At 40.4% G+C, this 19,177-nt stretch overlaps 1 protein-coding gene across 5 annotated transcripts in view; it reads right to left on the reverse strand.

The window, feature by feature from the left end:
• LARGE1 (LARGE xylosyl- and glucuronyltransferase 1) overlaps positions 1 to 19,177 on the reverse strand; it is a 278,856-nt gene that overhangs the window by 105,301 nt on the left and 154,378 nt on the right. For all 5 annotated transcript variants that reach the window (XR_004061190.1, XM_030960519.1, XM_030960517.1 and 2 more), the window contains one exon: positions 5,627 to 5,798. Coding sequence is in view for 4 of the 5 variants with exons in the window: in XM_030960519.1 (XP_030816379.1) it covers positions 5,627 to 5,798 (172 nt within the window). In the remaining variant the exon portion in view is untranslated. The remainder of the gene's footprint in view (positions 1 to 5,626; positions 5,799 to 19,177) is intronic.

Here is a 19,177-nt window from a genome sequence, read left to right on the forward strand (position 1 = left end):
TGCTACTTCCATGTGGAGCACACAGCACACAGAGACTGTGATCCAGACTGAAACTGCAACTTGTAAGACAGATAATTATGATGACTGTTGTAGTAAGGTCACAAATAAATTCAATCCTGAGAATCCATATTTAACACCCAGTAAAATTAAAAATCAAAACCTTGGAAAAAAAGGATTCACACTGCAGGACCAAAAGTTTGGGTGAGTAAGAATAATGAAACAATTAGCAGATGTGGCCTTTAAAAGAACTTTAAGATTGATGGCACAGAACATAGCTTTGGACTCTTTTTTTTTTTCTCAGAAGAGTTTGCACAGTTTCTGCAATAAAAACATATTGGTTACTAATCCTTGTTGTCTGATACACTCCGCAGCACTTCATCCAAGAATACACTATGATCCACAGTCCCACACTTTCGCCCTTAGGCTAGTTACCTTCTCAAGTTTGGAACTGTCAAAATCTAGTGAAAGATGAATAGGAGACATAATCAGTGTCAACTAAGTCACAGAAAACATGCATGACAGGTTATTTTCACCAGACTGGCGGAAGACTCAAACCTTTGAAGTCAATATTTTGGAGGTATATCTCAGTCCTAAAGGAAAATATTCTACCTATCTATAGAGCAATAGAGAATGAGGCTAAAGCAAAAATGCCCAAATCCCAGCTGAAAAGCTGAATATGACTCTTGAAATTTAAGTTGTGGGTTCCTGAAGACATATTTATGCATAGAGATTGAAGCTTGTATATAAAATGATTAATAATTTCACAACCCCCAACTGGCTCCTAAGAGAAACTGTTAAAAGTTACATTGCTTGAGACACTGTTTCAGGCTACCAAAGAGAGGCGTGAATTGCTCCCAAAGCCTAAGGTTGCCGCTTCAAAGAAGAGATTTTTAAATTTCTGCACACTGCCGCAGAATGGTTGGATATCTTATTGTAAGGGCATATGAAAAGTGCTTATCAGGAAAGGGCAGAAGAGCAATAATTTACAAAGAAATCCTACTGCTTTTTTTCCATCTACAGAGCGAATGGAGTAGTACCTTTACCACCTAAAATATTAAATTACTATGTAAGGGTCTGATCTTTCCAGCAATTCTTAAGATAACTGGAATAAGAACTTTTACAGAACAAGGACTTTGCATATTGCAGGTGCTGTTTAAAACATACTGTAGGCCCTTCTACACAGCAAATCAGACCTGATTAGATTACAAGACAGTCCTGAATCTGAGTTTCTTCCAAACATGGTGTCTGAGAAAAAAGGAATCTGAGCTAGTGGTCTCCCTTCATCACTGTTTTTGCTGGGAAGAAAAGTCTTCCCAGGCACAGAAAGAACCACAGACTCTAGAACCTTCCCTCTGTGTGTGGCTGCAATTTGGAAAAGCCTATTCTGGACTGCATCACCAGTTATGTTGCAGCAAGCTGGAGACAGAAGTTCTTGCCTTTCCTGCACTAATGTGAAAAATTCTTTAATTTGCACAAAAAGCATTCTGATGTAGGCAGGTTTATAATGGTGCCTTCTAACCAGCAACTGGTTGTTGGAGCATTTCTAGAAGGAGACCCAGTGGGTCTAAAGCTGCCCTCCTAACTGGGGTTGGGTGTAATGAGAGGTTCCTTTGGAGACTAGCATTTCCCTTCATAGGAGTTTTATTGTACTTCTGTTTATGTACTATTTCAACAAACATTCTAGATTGCCCCCAAGAAATCTTCACAAACTTACCAGGGACTTCTGTGAGAGAAACAAAGAAGAGATTAAAACATTAGTTTAGTAAAATATCCTTTGGAGGAATATTTGGGGCTCATGACATGAGACAATCTTTCAATCTTTTGTAATGCAGGCAGGAGAAATAAAAAGACCCTTCAGAAAAATTGAGAATCACCACAGAATTAAGCCAAACTTCTACAAAGTAGTAAAAGAGTATCATATCTCTCCAAATTACTTGCCCTTCCTTCCATTTCCATTGAATGATAGAACAAAACAATCATTTAGGTTGAAAAAGACCTTTACATCCTACCATCAAAATAACACTACCATGTCCATTCCACTCAACCTTGTCCCTACGTGCCACACCTACAAAACTTTGAAATACAGCCAGGGATGGTGACAACTTCCTGGGCAGTCTGTTCCAATGCTTGTCAACCCTTTCTGTTAAGAAATTCTCTGCTGCCCTTCTCCGGACATGCTTCAGCACCTCGATGTCATTCTTGCAGTGAAGGGCTCAGAAATGAACATGGGACTTGAGGTGTGGCCTCACCAGTGCTGAGAACAGAGGGACAATCCCTGCCCTGGTCCTGCTGACCATGCTATTGCCAATACAGGCCAGGATGCCATTGGCCTTCTTGGCCACCTGGGCCCACACTGGCTCGTGTTCAGCTGCTGCTGACAAGCACCCAAAGATCCTTTCCCACTGAGCAGCTTTCCAGCCATTTGGCCCCAAACCTGTAGTGCCGCACAGGGTTGTTGTGACCCAAGTGCAGGACCTGGCACTTTGCCTTGTTGAAACTCACAGAACTGGCCTTAGCCCATCGATTCAGCCTGTCCAGATCCTTCCTGTCCAGAGCTTTCCTGCCCTCCAACAGATCAACAATTCTACTCAACTTGGTGTTTGCCAAGTGTGCACCTGATCCTCTCACCAGATCATTGACAAAGATCAAACTGGCCCCAATACTGAGCCCTGGGAGACACCACCAGTGACTGGCTGACAAATGCATTCAGCTCCACTCACCACCACTCTCTGGGCCCAGCCATCCAGCCAGGTTTTTATCCAGAGAACACGTCTAAGCCATGGGAAGCCAGTTTCTGTGAGAATGCTGTGGGAAACCATGTCAAAAGCTTTATCAAAGTTTAGGTAGACAATATCCACAGCCTTTCCCCCATCCACTAAGGAGAGCCACCTTTGTCACAGGAGTAGTTCAGGTGGGTCAAGCAGGACCTGCCTTTCACAAACCCATGCTGACAGGGCTCAATCCCCTGGTTATCCTGAACACCCTGCAGGACTCAAGGTGACTTGTTCCATGATCTTCCCTGGCCCCAAGGTCAGGCCCCAGGTCTTTAATTCCCCAAATTCTCCTTCTGGCCCTTTCTGTAAATGGACATCGCATTCACTCATCTCCAGCCCACTGGGACCTCTCTGGTTAACAAGATCTGCTGACAGATTCAGCCAGGCACTGCCCCTGGCTGGCTCCCTCACCATCTGGGTCAGGAAATAATCTTCCACACACTCCAGGAACTTCCTGGACTGTTTCCTCTGCCCTGTGTTGTACTTCCAGCAGACCTCTGCTAAGTAAGTTCAACTTACCTCTCTGGTAAGTTCAAGCCCACCACAAGAACAAGGACTAGCAACTGTGAGACTTCCCAGCTACTTACAGAATATTTCTTCTGCCTCCTCATTGCAGTTGAGTGGCCTACAACAGACTCTAACCATGGTATTTGCTTTGTTGGCTCTCCCTCTGATTCTTACCCAAAACACTCAACTCTGATGTCACCATCATCGAGGTCACCTTTGCTAATGGAACTGCAGCCTATGACATGGGGTGGAGAACAAGCCTGGGCTTGGACAGTTCCTCTCTCCTCTGCAGTATTTAGGATCCAAAGTCTTCTCCCACCCCAACACCTGGAGCTACGGCATTGCCTCACCTACTTGTTCTTTGTGCACAAGTGCCTGGGAGATGAGCAGATGGAGACACTGATCAATTTATTGCCAGGATTAAAAAACTGTGGAGAAGCAGGTGGTCAGCTGGAATTAAAAAGACACACGGGACAACTTACAAAATCATCCACTTGGGAGTTGTGCTGTGTATGTTAAGAGCGCAGCAGTACAGGAATTCTGTCTCCATGTGTAAGTTAGAGCTCTTCAGAGCTCTGATCAGACGAACATTCTTGCCTAGCTCTATGGAGACTGATTTACACACACATTTTACTTCCATTAATTATTCTTCTCCATATTTCCATATTTTCTGCCTGTATTTTCTTTCAATCTTACATCTGCCTCTGATCCATATTCCTCTTTTTACAAGCAGTTTTATATGCTTGGTTTTATCCTCCCTATATAAAAGCAAGGGATATTCATTAAAATGATGATAGAAATCACAAGCAAGGAGACAATCCCCCTCATTGTCTCAACTCAGATTTTGCTCTCTTTGACCATGTAGTCCTCTATGCCCAAGTTCTGTTTACCCACATTTTCTTTTCCTGCTATGACATGCTATTCACCGTAGTCAGTCAAATATCACTATTAATGGGACAGCTGCACACAGTGACACAGTACAATAGCACAGCTCTACTTCCTATGCATACATTTATATTACTTATGGTTGTCAGGGTATATGTTTGTTTACATGAAACTCAAGGTTCAGTGGAGGGAAAGGCTTGGTGAAGAGGTCTGAACAATACATGAAGAGGAGGAAAAATTGTATATTCCTTAATGAAAAAAAGTTGTGAATAATTAAATTAAGCAAAAAGGTGACTGCTTCTGGCTTGCTGAAAAGACATCGGTGGATCCACAGAAGGGAACGGAAACAAATGCATGAAGAAGTAAGCACTAGAACCCAGTCCTTGACATAGAGCTGAAGATAATAGGTCCTGTCCCGGAGCTGGGTAATGAGAAAAGCAGGCCTTGTGGATTTCAGCAGGGGATAAGTACAGTAAACGTGCTCTTTCCTGGCTCCCTCCTCATGCAGTGGTGTGTTTTGGCTTCTCTAAATAAATACTCCCATTTGCTTAGGCTGACTTGGCTTGAGATGATTTTGAGAGAGATGATGAAACACATCAAGGCTACACTTTTACAGGGCTGTAAACCTTTAAAGCAGGATGCTGGATTGTCTCCGCACTTACCAGCACTGCAATACATATGCTGAGGGCAAGAGGAGAACAATAGGGTATGTCTCTGACTCTGAACAGCTGGCAACACTGGAACCTGGGAGAATTAAATGGTTTTAGAGGTGTGCTAGCCAGACAGTGCTCTGCTTTGTGACAAGGTAGTAGGGGAACTTTTTTGTAATCATCTCCTTATAGAGGTACTCTAAAAGTGTCCTTTCTCAGACTGACTATCAAATACATTTTCAAGGAGTTGTGGAAAATGGGAATAGGCAGGGAAAGCTGTTCTAGGTGCTTAGAATCCAGAGGCCTTTATCAGCTTATTAAGAGGACCAAACAGCAACTTATTTCTATTCACATGTGTAATTCTGCTCCCTTCTTTTTCCTCCCTGGTTCAAGAATGATCCCAACTTCATTCATTTTCAGTGGTTACATGGAACAGTTAAATTGAAAGTAATAATCTTTATTAATTAAAAAAATAATAAAACCCAAGTTATTCCAAAAGGTATTGAACAGTACATAACTACAGCATGCTCATAATTCTTTATCATCTGCTGTATTGTCAGGCTCTCACCTGCCCCAAATAATCAGATCAATAAACAAAACTACACAGATAATCAGTGTTGTCAATTAATCTATACAGAACATCATTGAGGAAAGAGATCACAAAGAGAACAATTCTATTCCAACACCAAAAACTGAAAGAGCAAAAACATTTAACAAAACCTCAGCTAGCCCTTTCACCCACTGTATTGCTTGCCTCATCATTCTCCCCCCGCCCCTCAAATAAGGACAGTAAAAAAATCATTAAAATACCTTTGAACTTGTGAAAGACGGCCCATAGCTCAGCAATGTCAGTGGCAAATGTAATGTCTGTGTCGAGGACAATGACTCGCTCAAGATTGGAAGGTAGAGTCTTAGTCAGAACCAACTTCATCAGCCCGTAAATCCCAGAGTAGTGTTTGTTGGGGATCCAAGACACTTCAGACTTGACAGGAAATGGGAAGTCGGAAAGAGGAAGAAAAAATAATCTTTATTAGAAAGAGAAAATTTTCCTGAAATTAGTTTCTTGCCATAGTGGAAGATCTCTGAGGTGGAAAGTCATCTAAAAGACTGTATTTAAATTTACTTCAGAAGTGCTGAAATACACTAGTTTCTGAAAGCTTGGGGAAAACAAGTTCTTTCAGGCAACCCCTTCACACAATATAACTAAAATTAGTTGAGCCTTTCTGGTCTGGTAGAATTCATTCTGAGACATCCACGTGTACTTATAAACTGAAATACATTTTTAGTCTAAAACTTCAGGTGTATCATACATTACTTTAATTTTAACCAAAAAAGAAGTTGTCATCTCAAAATTTTCTCTGATGCAGAAGTAACAAGCATAATATTTTCCTTATATTTTTTATAGATTTGGTGGTCAGAACTTCAAAAGGCCAATCATTTGAAATAATGGGCCAGAAAACTGCAAAAAAATTGTTTCTTACAAATGCGAATTTTCCTTAAGCCTTACATCTTTAACTTAAAACTACTGAGGTCCCACCAACATGCTCAAAAGTAGAGAACATGACAGAAAATTGTCAGCCACATTTTTTGGTTTTATGTATTGAATGTGGCAAACTCAAACATTTTCATTTCTTCAGTAAGAACTAAAATAAAATTTGTACAGCTTGTAAAATAAAAGTTGGGAGGCTAAATTCCATAATGCATTGTACTCTTGACACTGGGATATTCCATGAGCTGTGTTTAGTTTTCTTTCTGTGAGACTCAAATCCTCAAATTTTGAAAGTTTCTGCTTAAAGTGGGATATTAGAAGTTTTTGAGAAGTTCCTATTTCCCTGTCTGAAACTCCTCATTTGTTTTAAGGGGCATGCACTGCAATTCCCAGATTTTGTTTTACCTGGAGTAGTGCTCTCAATAACTTAAATTAGTATTTTGTCTACAAAATCTTGAGTGAAACAGATTTCAGGATTTGTCCTGGCATGTTACACTTTGGAGAAAGTAGGCAGAAACTCAGTGTATTCATAAAACTGAGGAGATTTATTCTGTTGCTTAACTATCTTATATCTATTCACTGCCATTGTAAATTTTATTCTATGAAATAACATTTGCACAAAACAAAAAAATTTTCCCCAAAATCCTTAGAGAAAACCTTCTGTAAGAGAGTGAGTTCCTACATTTTGAAGTTGGAAGCATGGTAGAAGAAAGGCTAGTAATAGGTGCTTAGAGCACATTTCTTTTTGAATATGAAGTAACAAGGCCTCTGATGATGTAAGCTGACCTCCTCTATTCCCTTTTAAATGGCACACAACTTTTCTCTGTATTCTCAGGATTCCTGTACCAGCAGAGCACTCTCCCACTACAAAGTTAATTAAAAAGACAGAGGGAAGTAGAACAAACCTTTAAGGAGAAAGAGAAGAGTTTCAGGGGAAAGGTGGGAAAAGCAGATTCTCAGAGAATAAAACCAGAAAGTGCAAACTGAAGCATGAAGTTTTGGTTGGTTCACTGAAAACTCAATCCTCCCCAGAAATATCTTCTGTGTGTAACAGAGATAATTTCAAATTCACACCCTCACAACTCTACTTATTTGTGGTCCCTGCTTTCCCACATCATGGCTTTTGGAATGGACCATCACATCATGTTGTATTTAATTTATACAAAACAGTATCTACTTTGCTTCTGCAAAACATACTGTTCTGAATCTGCCACTTCATATCCTTGTGCTAGACCAGTCATACCTGACATGTTACAAGTGTTAGACATTTTACAGACTTGAGCTTGCTTTTACCCATTGCTATGTTATTAATTTTAGATGGCATGTCCTTCATTTTATTAGCTGAAATATTTATCCAGAAAAACACCCACTGTGCTTATGCAAATAAGTTTAATAAGGTAGGGGTTCATATGCTGCATGAATAGCCTGACACAAGCAGGGAAGGTAAAGGGTGGCTGGAAAAGCAAATCACCTTCAAAGTGCAGTTATTTTCTTTGCTCTCAGGTTTCCAAATTTCTAATACCACTGCCATGTATCACCACAGGGAAGAAACCCATGTCTGGCAGTTCCTTCTGATCTGGCACACAGAAGGCAAAAGTCTGCCATCCTGAAGCCTGATGTCCAAAGGCACAACTTTTAAAAATGAAAGGGGCAGCCCCTGTTCCAAATGGTCCATCACAGCTAGCTAGCATGTGTTGGATTTAAGGATATGTTGAAGCCTGGACTCCCAATCAGTCCAATTTATCGCCAGTTTCCTCTCCTGTGATACAGAGTTGACTAAGACACAAACAGAGATCCTAATTAGCCCCCAGCATAATTTCTTCATGGCTTTGCTATTCAAGAATAATGTAACAGTTCCCAATTCGTGGAAAGGAAAACTCCTTATGCTACACAAGAGCGCTGTGAAGGCTCACTCTGGCTCACCACATTACGTGAGGAAATACACAGGCACAGTGTTGGAGCAAGTGCTTAGTCCTTGCCCTGGTTTTGGCCACAACCTGCAGGTTATTCTGTATCATGTCAAAACATTGCATGGAGCAGGGGGAAGAGACTCTGTCTTCTGAGAAGAAGAGTGTGGCTTCTGGTCAAAAAACTATTTTTCTAAATTTTGTCTAAATACTTTCTGTAAGTTTTAATACAATTTTGTTTGCCTAGCACAGCTAAAATGGCCCATATATGGCATGTTTGTGAATCATCTGCTAACAGGCTAGATCAGAGCTGCCTTCAGAGAACAAATAGTCCTAGAAGATACATCAGCAACATTAAAAAATAGTTAGTAAAAGAGAGTGAAACAAAACAGTGTAACATACTTTGCCATTTGTGTAATACCTAGTTCAGCAGAAACAGCAGACCCTGGATCTCTAGCTCTCAAGATCTGTGTTTTTGTTCATGAGAGAAGAGTAAAGAAAAGCATTTAGCTGGTACTGACACTGATTCTTTTAAGTGAAATAGTCTACTCACTAAAGGTCTTTCATCAGAAACATCTTTATTATTTTTCGTAATTGAAGACTGAAAACAAACTAAAATATCTAAATTATTTGAATATAAAAATCACAAGCCCATCAGTCTGCATGCAGCACATAACTGATCACCTGGTGAAGGCCAGAGAGGTGGGAGCAACAGTCTCTGTGTTCAGGTATACCTCACCAGCAAGTTCTCTTCCCTAATTGTGCTGAATCTCTGGGAAAAGCTGACCAAATCCAGTTGCTGTGCACAGCCTGACTCAGCTTTCTCACAGTTGCTACCACTGTATAAATGCTCATTAAGTTAGCAAAAGTGTTATTTTTAACAGAGAAGTCTCATAGATAGAGCTTAAAATGTTTCCTCAACTGAGAGAGGGGGGAATGGTGGCTCGTTCTCTGTGAATGAATTGTATAGTGACTACGTTCCCAACATTTAGGTATTTTCATTTTTTAAAACACTTGAGTCTGGTTGCTCACACATTACGATCACCAAGCACAACTCTTGTACCAAGTCATCACAAATACATCCAGACAGACTTTGACTCTTACACTGTACTTCTTTATGTAACTGCATGACTTTTTTAATATGTTCTTTTTTTCCCACAAACGGGATGGGGCAACTTGCCCAGGCTTCCCAGGTGAATACTGACTGCTCCACAGATGTCAGTGAAGTGTCTGTACAAGGACAGGTCACCTGAGCCTCTTTGAAAGGGATGGAGGCGTGGACTTGTACACTTAGCATGAAACAAGTCTGGAAAACAGTACCAGCATGAACAGAATGATAGTGACCAACACAGAAGGACAAAAAACTTTGGAGTGTCTGGATTGTGTCAGGTCAATCACCCACTGAGCTCAGTAGCTGGCATCATACAGTACCTTATTATTACATTTCTGTTTAAACCTTATGCTATTAAAGGTTATCAGTCTTGCATACCAAGACACATTGTTTGCAAATATGACTTTGCTGCACTCACCCTTCTCTTTTCCACATTACGAAAATCATGATAAACAGAGCAGTGAGATGAAGCACAAGAAAAGAGATTATGTATTTGCTGTCTTACCTTAGTGCATGTTTACACGTACACAAAATGAAGCATCAAAACAGTAGCTAGAGGAAAGATAAACTAAAGCTATATAGGACCATAGGACTGTATATGCTTCTCTTATCATTTACCATCTTCTCTGAAGCACTAGAGGTTGACAGAAAGCCTAATAGCCTGATTTGCTGCATGCTTCTTGGCTTGGAAGGTGATATATAATAGTACCATTAAAAAAGCTCTCAAAACTTTTAGCTAGCAGCTGCATGAACTTAAGACTGCATTTCCTTTCTATAAATAGAAGTTTCCCTTCTAAAAGCATTTCCCCCATTAAAGAGTTCTGATTACTTCCCTACCAGAAGAAAATTCTATCCTGACTTTTCCTGATGAATGGGTTGTACTCAATACAGCATCACAAACTCACAGAACAAGCTTGGAAGGTACCTCTGGGAGTCACTTGGTCCAACTTCCCCCTGACAAGCATGGCCACTCAGAGCCAGTGGCAATGTCCCAAAGGCTTTTGATTATGTCCAAGGATAGGGACTCCACAATCTCACTAGGCACCCTCAGCCAGTGCTTGGTTACCCTCACAGTAAAATGTTTCCTGATGTTCAAGAGGGCTCCTCCTGCATTTCAGTTTGTGCCCACTGCCCCTTGTTCTGTCTCTGGGCATTCCTTTTCACATCCTCCCTCCAAGTATTTATGTACAATGATAAGATCCCCCTCCAAGCCTTCTCTTCTCTGGATGAACAGTCCCAGCTCTCTCACCTTTCCTTGCATGTGAGGTGGTTCAATCCCTTCATCATCTTAGTAGTCCTTGGCAGGATTCTCCATTATTTTCCTGTCTCTCTTGTGCTGAGGTGCCCAGAACTCAGCCTGGACCCAAGCCCTCCAGGTGTGGCCTCACCGGCACTGAGTCGAGGGGAAGGGTCACGTCCCCTGACCTGCTGCCCATGTTGTGTCTAATGCTGTCATTGTTGCAAGGGCAAATTCCTTGCCCTTGTTTGACCTGGTGTCCACCAGATTCTTTTCTGCCAAGCTGCTTTCCAGCAAGGCAACCCTCAGCATGTCATGGTACTTGGGTTAGTTCCCATATGCAAAATTTTGCACTTTTTGTTGAACTTCATGAGGTTCCTGTCAGTCTCCCTTCTCTGCTAAATAGTATTTTCTTCCATTTACTTAATGAAATTCTTCACTGTCCCCCAGAATATATAGCACCACAGAACCCTCTGAGCAACAAAAAGTGCTCATTGTTCAGCGTGGTAAGATGGAATTTTGGCTGATAAAGTGTTTCCCTGGCAGCATATCCTTAAACACTTTACCCTGGAAAAATGCAACCTCCAATACCATATTGATTTTGTCACTACATTCGCTGCATCTTCCTAGGTATGCTTGGGGGGAAAAAAAATCAATCAAAATAATGCAGAGCTGTGACATAATATCCTCTTGCCCACTCCAAACCAAAGACACCTGTGCTGCTCGGCTAACTCCACAAAAGCACCACCAGGTCAGTGCCTTGCAGGAGCCTCTAGGTCAGGCTGGCTGGGGTGAGGCACCAGGCTGAGAATCAGCAGCCCTGAGGCACAAGGTGCCACCTGCATGCCTCCTCCCCACCTCAGAGGTGGGCTCATAAATGGGATCAAACAGAACCCAATTCCATCACCATCCAGACTAATGGCTGCAGATTCCCTGTGCTGGGGAAACAGCCAGCAGCAAGTAGAACTAAGAAAACAGAAAAGGCAGAGGGAAGTAGAAAATACAATCTGTAGATTTGGCCTCTCCAGAGCCTTCATGCCAGGTTTTGCCATTAAAAATACCTAGCAACTAAAACAGACTGATTAAAATAAAGAGAAATGTGAATCAGGTTTTGTAATAAATGACTCAATGGTAACATAGATATCCAGAAGTAATTGGCATCTACCTGCTCTTAAACAACTTCAACATAGGCATTATCTTCCTTGAAAATTGCTTCAATTAGATGATAAACTAAGTTTGAAATCTTAAAAGAAGGCAAACAGAGCAAAACTTCCAGGCCACAACAAAATCACAGAGTATTTTAAATCTGCACAAGTTGTAGCTGAATTGTGTCTGACACTGATCTGAAAAGCAGCACAATATACATGGTGAAAGAACTTCCAGCAGGAGGGATCTCTGTGAAGCAAAACCAGCCAAAGTCTTTTGTAGCTGCTGGCTTTAGGCAGCCCTTACAAATATCCTAGGCATGGGGAACAACCCTGAAATTCTGATGTGTGAATCAGGTAACAATAAAAATTGTTATTTCCTCCGACTGGATAAATAACTTTCTAGACACAACTGACAACTTGTTTTCACAGCTTTTTCATTACTTGCTTAGTGCTTTGCTGCTACTATGAACATTACAAGTAGCAAGATATTGGTTTTTAAATCATGTGGCCTTCATTTAAGACAAAGCTAACAGAACTGGGGCTTTCATGTCACTTCTAAACCGGAGGAAAATACTGCCACCACTTTAATGATGATCATATTCTGTGATTTGTAACATAAAGCATAAAAAAGGGGGTAAAAAACCAATATCGATTTGCTGGCAGAGGACAGGAAGTTTTCTTTATGCATGGTTTTTCTCATCACAGTTTTTCACACAGGGAGAACTTCATCCTGCTGTGAATGTATGCCATACCTCTTCCCACATTGCTGAAACTTGAGTCACAATTCCAGCAGCACTAGCAGGGCTCAGAATTAGTTCCAGGATAATCCTTCCCATTTTACATTGATTATACCTCACAATATCTAACCTCTTTGCTGGGACATGTGACTGATCCCCTTTCTCACTGTCTTGCTTCCAGTGGAGCAGTATCAACACCTTGTTGCAGAGACTGGGTTAACTGGGAATCACTCAGGAAGGAGACAAGTAGGTGACCATTTAAATACGGGTAAACATTCACGCCTGTCTTTAGCACAATTTTTTTTACAGATAACCATAATAATAATAATAACAATAACAACAACAACGAACCTAGATTGAGAAATTCTAAATCCTCACAGATCCTGAGAGGAGGAAGATTGCTGTCACCACCAACAGTTTTCTTAGAAGGAAAGCCAAAAGGAATCTCCTTTCATCTTACCTTCAGAAAATCACTGCATTTGTTCCAGCCTTGTCAGGCATCCAGCAAACATTAACAGAAGAGCCTTATTTGAACAAAACCAGACTTTTCTATTAATGTTTGCTGGATAACTTGTAACTTCCACATTGAATTTAGTTTTTTCCTGGGTGATTCACATGTTTTGATTATACTGATGTTCCCCCCCATAACAAGTCCTTCCTATTTATATGAATGGTTGTCAAGGAAACCAAAAATCCAGCAAAGTTGGGTAACTTCCCTACATTCAGAATTTCTGGTTTCTGAGTATTTTAAGAAATAATAACTTGCTCTAAGAAACAATTGTAAGGAGAAAGTAATTTATACATCTTTGCTAAAATAATTTTTCTATTTCTGCTGGCCTTTGGGGCTGTTTTTGCTCATCACAGAAGCACTGGTGACTTTAATAGGATTCTGCCTCATCTTTCACTTTAAGAAACAGATGATATCTTCCACACATGTGTGCAACAAGTCTGGATACAAATAACAGTGAGCAAAAAGGTTGAGATAGAAATGGATGATTATTTGAACCTCTGGGTCCTGGATAATGTAGAGCAAATGCAGAAACTGTGGAGCAAGCCACAACTGGAAAGGAAGATTAGATATTAAAAAGGCAGAACAAACAAAACCTCCAAAATCAGCATCAGCATACAGCAAAGGAAAATAACTGCAAATTAATTCTCATCTCTGTAGCAAAGTCCATAACAGAGTCTGACTGATGTTGAGGACGTTTTTTCTTTTCTTTCTTTCCAAATCTCTCACCAATACACACATGCACACAAAGGGCAGACAAGTGGGAAAAACCTGATTTAAGGATGCTTTTTCAAAACAACTTCCTTAACAACAAAATTAAATGAGGGTGCTAAGAGCTTATCCATGTTTTATACATACAACTGCAGACATAAACTAAAACTGATGTGGGTTTTTGGTTGTTTTTGGTCTCTGCCACTTAGGCAACAAAACATTCAGCCATACAGCTTCTTCAGAAAAGAAAGGACCAAATGGTAATTCACCTACTGGGATCTTTAAGGTCTATCTCCCTCTCCTTAGGTATTTCTCCCACTTTATTTAGCCCCATAAAACTCAAATGGCCACTTTCTATTTGAGTCCTTTTCTTTACTCTCATTTGAGATTTTCTAATTTTTTTCATTTTTTTCTTGCTATCTCCAAAATGCTGAATGCTGTCTTTGTTTTCCTTTCTTCATTTGTGCAAAATGAGACTGCAGAATGAAAAACTCTGGCCAGTCTCAGTTAGCGCTGTTTCTTTGTTTCTTGTTCCTTTGAGACCTCTGGCCTCAACCACAGCTGTTTTCAGTGCAGCAGTCAAGGCTGGAGGACCTAAAAGAGTCTGAGCATCCCCAGAGAGGTCAGTGAGAACCAGCCAAACACGAGCCTCCAGCCCCACCTCTCCAGAAGAGGCAAGAGAACAAATCTTCCCTAGAAGATAAGATAAAGCCTTTTTTTTTACTTTCTTCCTGTCAGTGAAAGAGTGAAAAGAGACAAACAAGCTGAAGCAGATAAAATGGCAGGAAGCCAGAGCTTTCTGCTAAAAGCTGACTGACAGGTAGATCTGGCCAGAACTCGCCCAGTGGTGAAAATTCAGGGCTGCCCTTCTCGCTTCATCTGTATGGAAAGATAAGAAAGATCAATTGCCCGCTTTAATTGCCAGTGAACTCAATCAACACGCTCTTTGTGCTAATTCATCAGGGAAGATACAAATCCATGAAAATATTATCACTGTCTGATGTACTGAAGCTTTTCCACTTCAGTAACTATGCAAGCACATACACACTAGCTGCAGCCATTCCATGTTCTAGCACATTCCATGCAGCTCTTGAGGTCAAAGCCCAGCAGCACACAACCCGCATTTTGCATGATGTCAGGATAACAAACAGGTGTCATCAAGATGCACTATCCAGGATAAAATGCAACAGCATATCCTGCATAGACACGTTTTGATGGATAGACAAAAGCTCCAACTCAGTGACAAAAACTTATCTGAAGTGGGATTCTCTCCCTACTGAAAAATCCTTTTGTAAGGATTATCAAAGAAGGCTGCAGAACAGTTATAGTGACTATTGCTAACCAAGTAATACCTGGGAAAGGAGATTGCAGGTGTAAAATACTAGTTATCATGCACAAAAACATTCCCAACTAGACACCAAGAATGCTGAGGGACTGACTTCCCACCCTTTTAAGCCTGAAAGATTCCCATCTGTCATAGACATCTTTTATGAAAAATTCTTTCTTTAGAATTTTTCCTCCTGAGAAGCTGAGAGGCCTCAGGAACAAAATGTAAACAATGGTTATCTGCTGCTGTGGAATGCAACTGGTGGATCTTTAATTGGCCCATGTTAGATGTTTGTAATTAATGGCCAATCACAGTCAGCTGGCTCAGACAGAGAGCCGAGCCACAAACTTTTGTTATCATTCTTTGCTATTCTATTTTTAGCCAACCTTCTGATGAAACCTTTTCTTCTATTCTTTTAGTATAGTTTTAATGTAATATATACCACAAAATGATAAATCAAGCCTTCTGAAACATAGAGTCAAATCCTCATCTCTTCCCCAATCCAAAAACCCCTGTGAACACCGTCACACCCATCCAGTTTGTATCCATACAAACAGTGTTTGACAGCCAGAGCTGCAAAATAAAGAATCATAGAATATCTCAAGTTAGATGGGACCCATAAGAATCATTGAGGGCAACTCTCTTCCCCTCACAGGACTACCTAAAACTAATCCCTGTGACTAACAGGTTCATCCATGGTCAGGCTTGGAGCCATGACCAGAGCTCACGAGCTTGGTGACATGACCCTGGGGAGCCTGTTCCAGTGACCAAACACCCTCTCAGTGAAGAACTTTCCTGATGTCCTAGGGTGGTTTGTGGAAACGATGTGGGAATGCAGCTTCCACCAGATATCTGCTACTTTAACACAAAGTCAAAACATAGCCAATGCTTATGAGAAAAAGGATCCACTCTTCTATTCAGAAGAAAATCCCTACTTATTATGAGGCATCTCACCAGTAAAATCACCTTCCTCCAGACCTAAACTTACACTGTTTCTGCCTAAAGAGTAAGAACAGTAGAACTTCAACAGCTGAAAATGCTGCACCAAAAAAAAAGCCATTAGTTGGTGGAACACACATCCAACTAGTGGAATAAATGCTATATCCCATAAAGAACTCTTATGTCTCTTTTTTCACCAAAAGCAAAGAATTTCCAGGAAAACAAATCAACCTCCACCCTGCAGAGTTGGAGGCCAGGTTAGTACAACTTCCTATACAGGAATCATTGCTTCATGGGAATAAAAATTACATAAAACAGTGTTCTTTTCTCCAATGCTAAGTATTACAATATATCAAAACTCCTAGGGACTAAAATGCTCCAGGAATACATCTAGAATAAAAAGAGTAATAAAGGATAAAAGGTATTACAATTATGAACAAGCAAAACTAACAAGAACCTAGTGCAAGAAGCAGTCAATGTGATAGGGTGAAAAAGTGGGTTTTTTTCTTTGTTATTAGAAAGAGCTACATTGTCTCTCAAACAACGCGGCACTAACTAGAGAAACAATCTGAAAAGAATAAGGACCTTGGGAAAACTGGGCTCCTTCAAAAGCAAGAAACACTGAAGTTCATGACATCAGTCTAGTTAGTTGCCTTGCTTCTGGTTAAATATCATCAAATACTTCAGATAACAGTGAGTTTGCATGAGTAGTTTAAATGAAGCATCCATGTAGCAGGCATGTAACTCTTACAACTTCTTGAAACATCTGTCTGAGGGCTAAATGCACCAGTGGCACCCTAATTCCATGTAATCTTGGAGTTCCACCCTAAAGACCATCAGATAAAATTGCAATCAGACAGGTGAACACAGGTCCCAAATGTCTCATTAAAACAATACCGATGGAAATATTTTAAAGGCTTTCATATGTGTCAGCTAAAAACTGCAGAATCCATTCAGCTGTGAAAGGGGTCGAATCTCAAGTAATGGAGGAGTACATGGGAAAATTAACAGGGAATCAAAATACTACTCAGTTTTCATCTTTGTTTCTGAAAGGATCAGACATAGACACCATCAACTTAAGCTCAAAGAACGAAACTTCCACAGGATTAAATAATTTGATTGGAAAAGAGGTAGTACCTCTACTAAGAGAAATGACTCAAGTCAAATTACCATCAGTGGCATCGCATTAATAACCTTAGTATGTATCTCAAAAAATGAAACTTTGTAGGACTGCAGATTGACTTGAAAAGTGAAAACTTCACTAGTAGAAACAAAATATCTCAATTTAGAAGTCCAAATGTTCTCATACTAAGTTGACTCAAAAAGAGGTGATGTAAATAGCATTTCATTAACAATGTTACTACCTATCCCCCCCTTTAAAGCAAGTATTGAGACTAAAATCAGCCTGTACACCCTTACACGGACTGAGATGCTTTCAGACCTATAAGAAAAGTGACTTCAGCATGTCCTTGTGCTGCGCCAGGCACACAGCATGACTTGGTCATTTTCACTGCTGTGAAAACTTGTCACACAAAAAGGTGTGCCTAGACAAGGTGAACATCATTTCTGTCCACAAGAATGACTATTTCAGCCCCAGTCCTTCAGAAGACTTGGTGCCTACACTGCCTGCTGAACTGCTCCATGGGAAGTAGCTCACATCTGATTTATCTATAACACTTCCCTGAATCTCAGTTGTTTCTCAGAAATAAGCCAACACCACAAATAAGCCAACATAATTTAAAAATGAGGAAATCGAACCATTTCAGCTTCCTGGTTGTGAATCAAGAATATTCTTGGAGTCCTTGCAGCCTCTTATATTTTTCAGCTTATCAATCAGACATGGAATTACATATACTTCAGTTCTTTGTACATCTAGAAGCAAGGCTCATTAAACATTTTCATAAAATGCTCACATCAATACTGATCTTCACTAGGAATGCCTTGAGCAGTCACTGCTGCTCTTCTGTGAGTAACTGAATGCCCTTTGACAGGGAGGTGTCCCTGCGAGCAAGTGAAGAGCCATTAGGAGCTAAGACCATCTAACTATAGCCATTATATGTCTTCCCAGCTCTCTACCTGCAGGTGCCAAAGAAAGAAATTGTGTTGGAACACAATTGTGTTGGATGACCATTAACTCTCCCCAGCAAGTACAGGGGATATACAGCCTACACCCCTCATGCAGATCAAAGTGTTCAAATAACTTCTGTATATCCAAGGTTAGGTCAGCAAAATGCTCTCATTTCTCATAGGTGGATGATAATGCTCTGAGAAAGCAGCTGCTGTAATGGGGATGCATGGAACAAACGACAGCAGCCCAAGTTAGTTTGAGATGTGTCTTTTTTAGGCTTTTCCAGGGCATGCTTTTTAATTTCTGTCAAATTGAATAATTTTTGGAAAATCTCATGTGAATTATTCATCTTTTTCTCATTCTCTGCTAAAATTGCCTTCCCTGGAGGTGCAGCACATGTTGCTGTAATGAGCAATGTTGAGGAAGCTGAATGCCAAACAAAAATCCTTGCTGTTGAAATGTCACAGTCAGTTACTATGATACAAATGTGGGTGATTTTAAGAGGAAGAGAGTTGGCTCCTTAGTCCTCACTCCATATATGTTACACAGAGCAGCTACCCCATCTTCCTGGTAGACACAGAACAGAACTGTACTGTTGTTCCCTAGAATCAAGAAAAAGGTGGAGCTACAGAGAGGCCAACAGCAATTAGAACTAAATTATAAAAGTAACAAAGAACTGCAATGTTTTTTCAAAGCACCAGCAGCAGTAGGAAAGTACAAGGGGTTTACAAAGTCAGACACGAGGCTTTCTTCTCAAATAGTAGTGGAAGCACTGCACAATGTAATGCAGGAGGCAGACTTCACAAAGGTTCCACTGTGCTGGGGAGCTTGAATTGCTATCTGTTTCTTGGTGGATACTAATTTCCTCCCACACAGTCTGAAGGAAAATATCTCGGCTTACAAAACCAGGTCTGTTAATTTCCAGTCATCTTTACTGAAAATTATGGATAAAAGACTCTGTTCTTAAGATGGTAGCACTGCATCACAACCACAAGCATCTTTTATCACCTGAGACTTCAGGCCTCTAGTATTCAATATGTCCATTAGCAAATACACAAAATCTCAATTATAAAGTAGAAATTCAAATCTAAAAATAAGCCATAAAAGTTACACAAATCTGTAAAATGTTTTGATTAGAGACTTCATTTTCCAGTATCTCGGATTTGCATATTTAAAAAA

This window comes from Camarhynchus parvulus, chromosome 1A (genome assembly GCF_901933205.1).
Source record: "Camarhynchus parvulus chromosome 1A, STF_HiC, whole genome shotgun sequence".
NCBI lineage: Eukaryota > Metazoa > Chordata > Aves > Passeriformes > Thraupidae > Camarhynchus > Camarhynchus parvulus.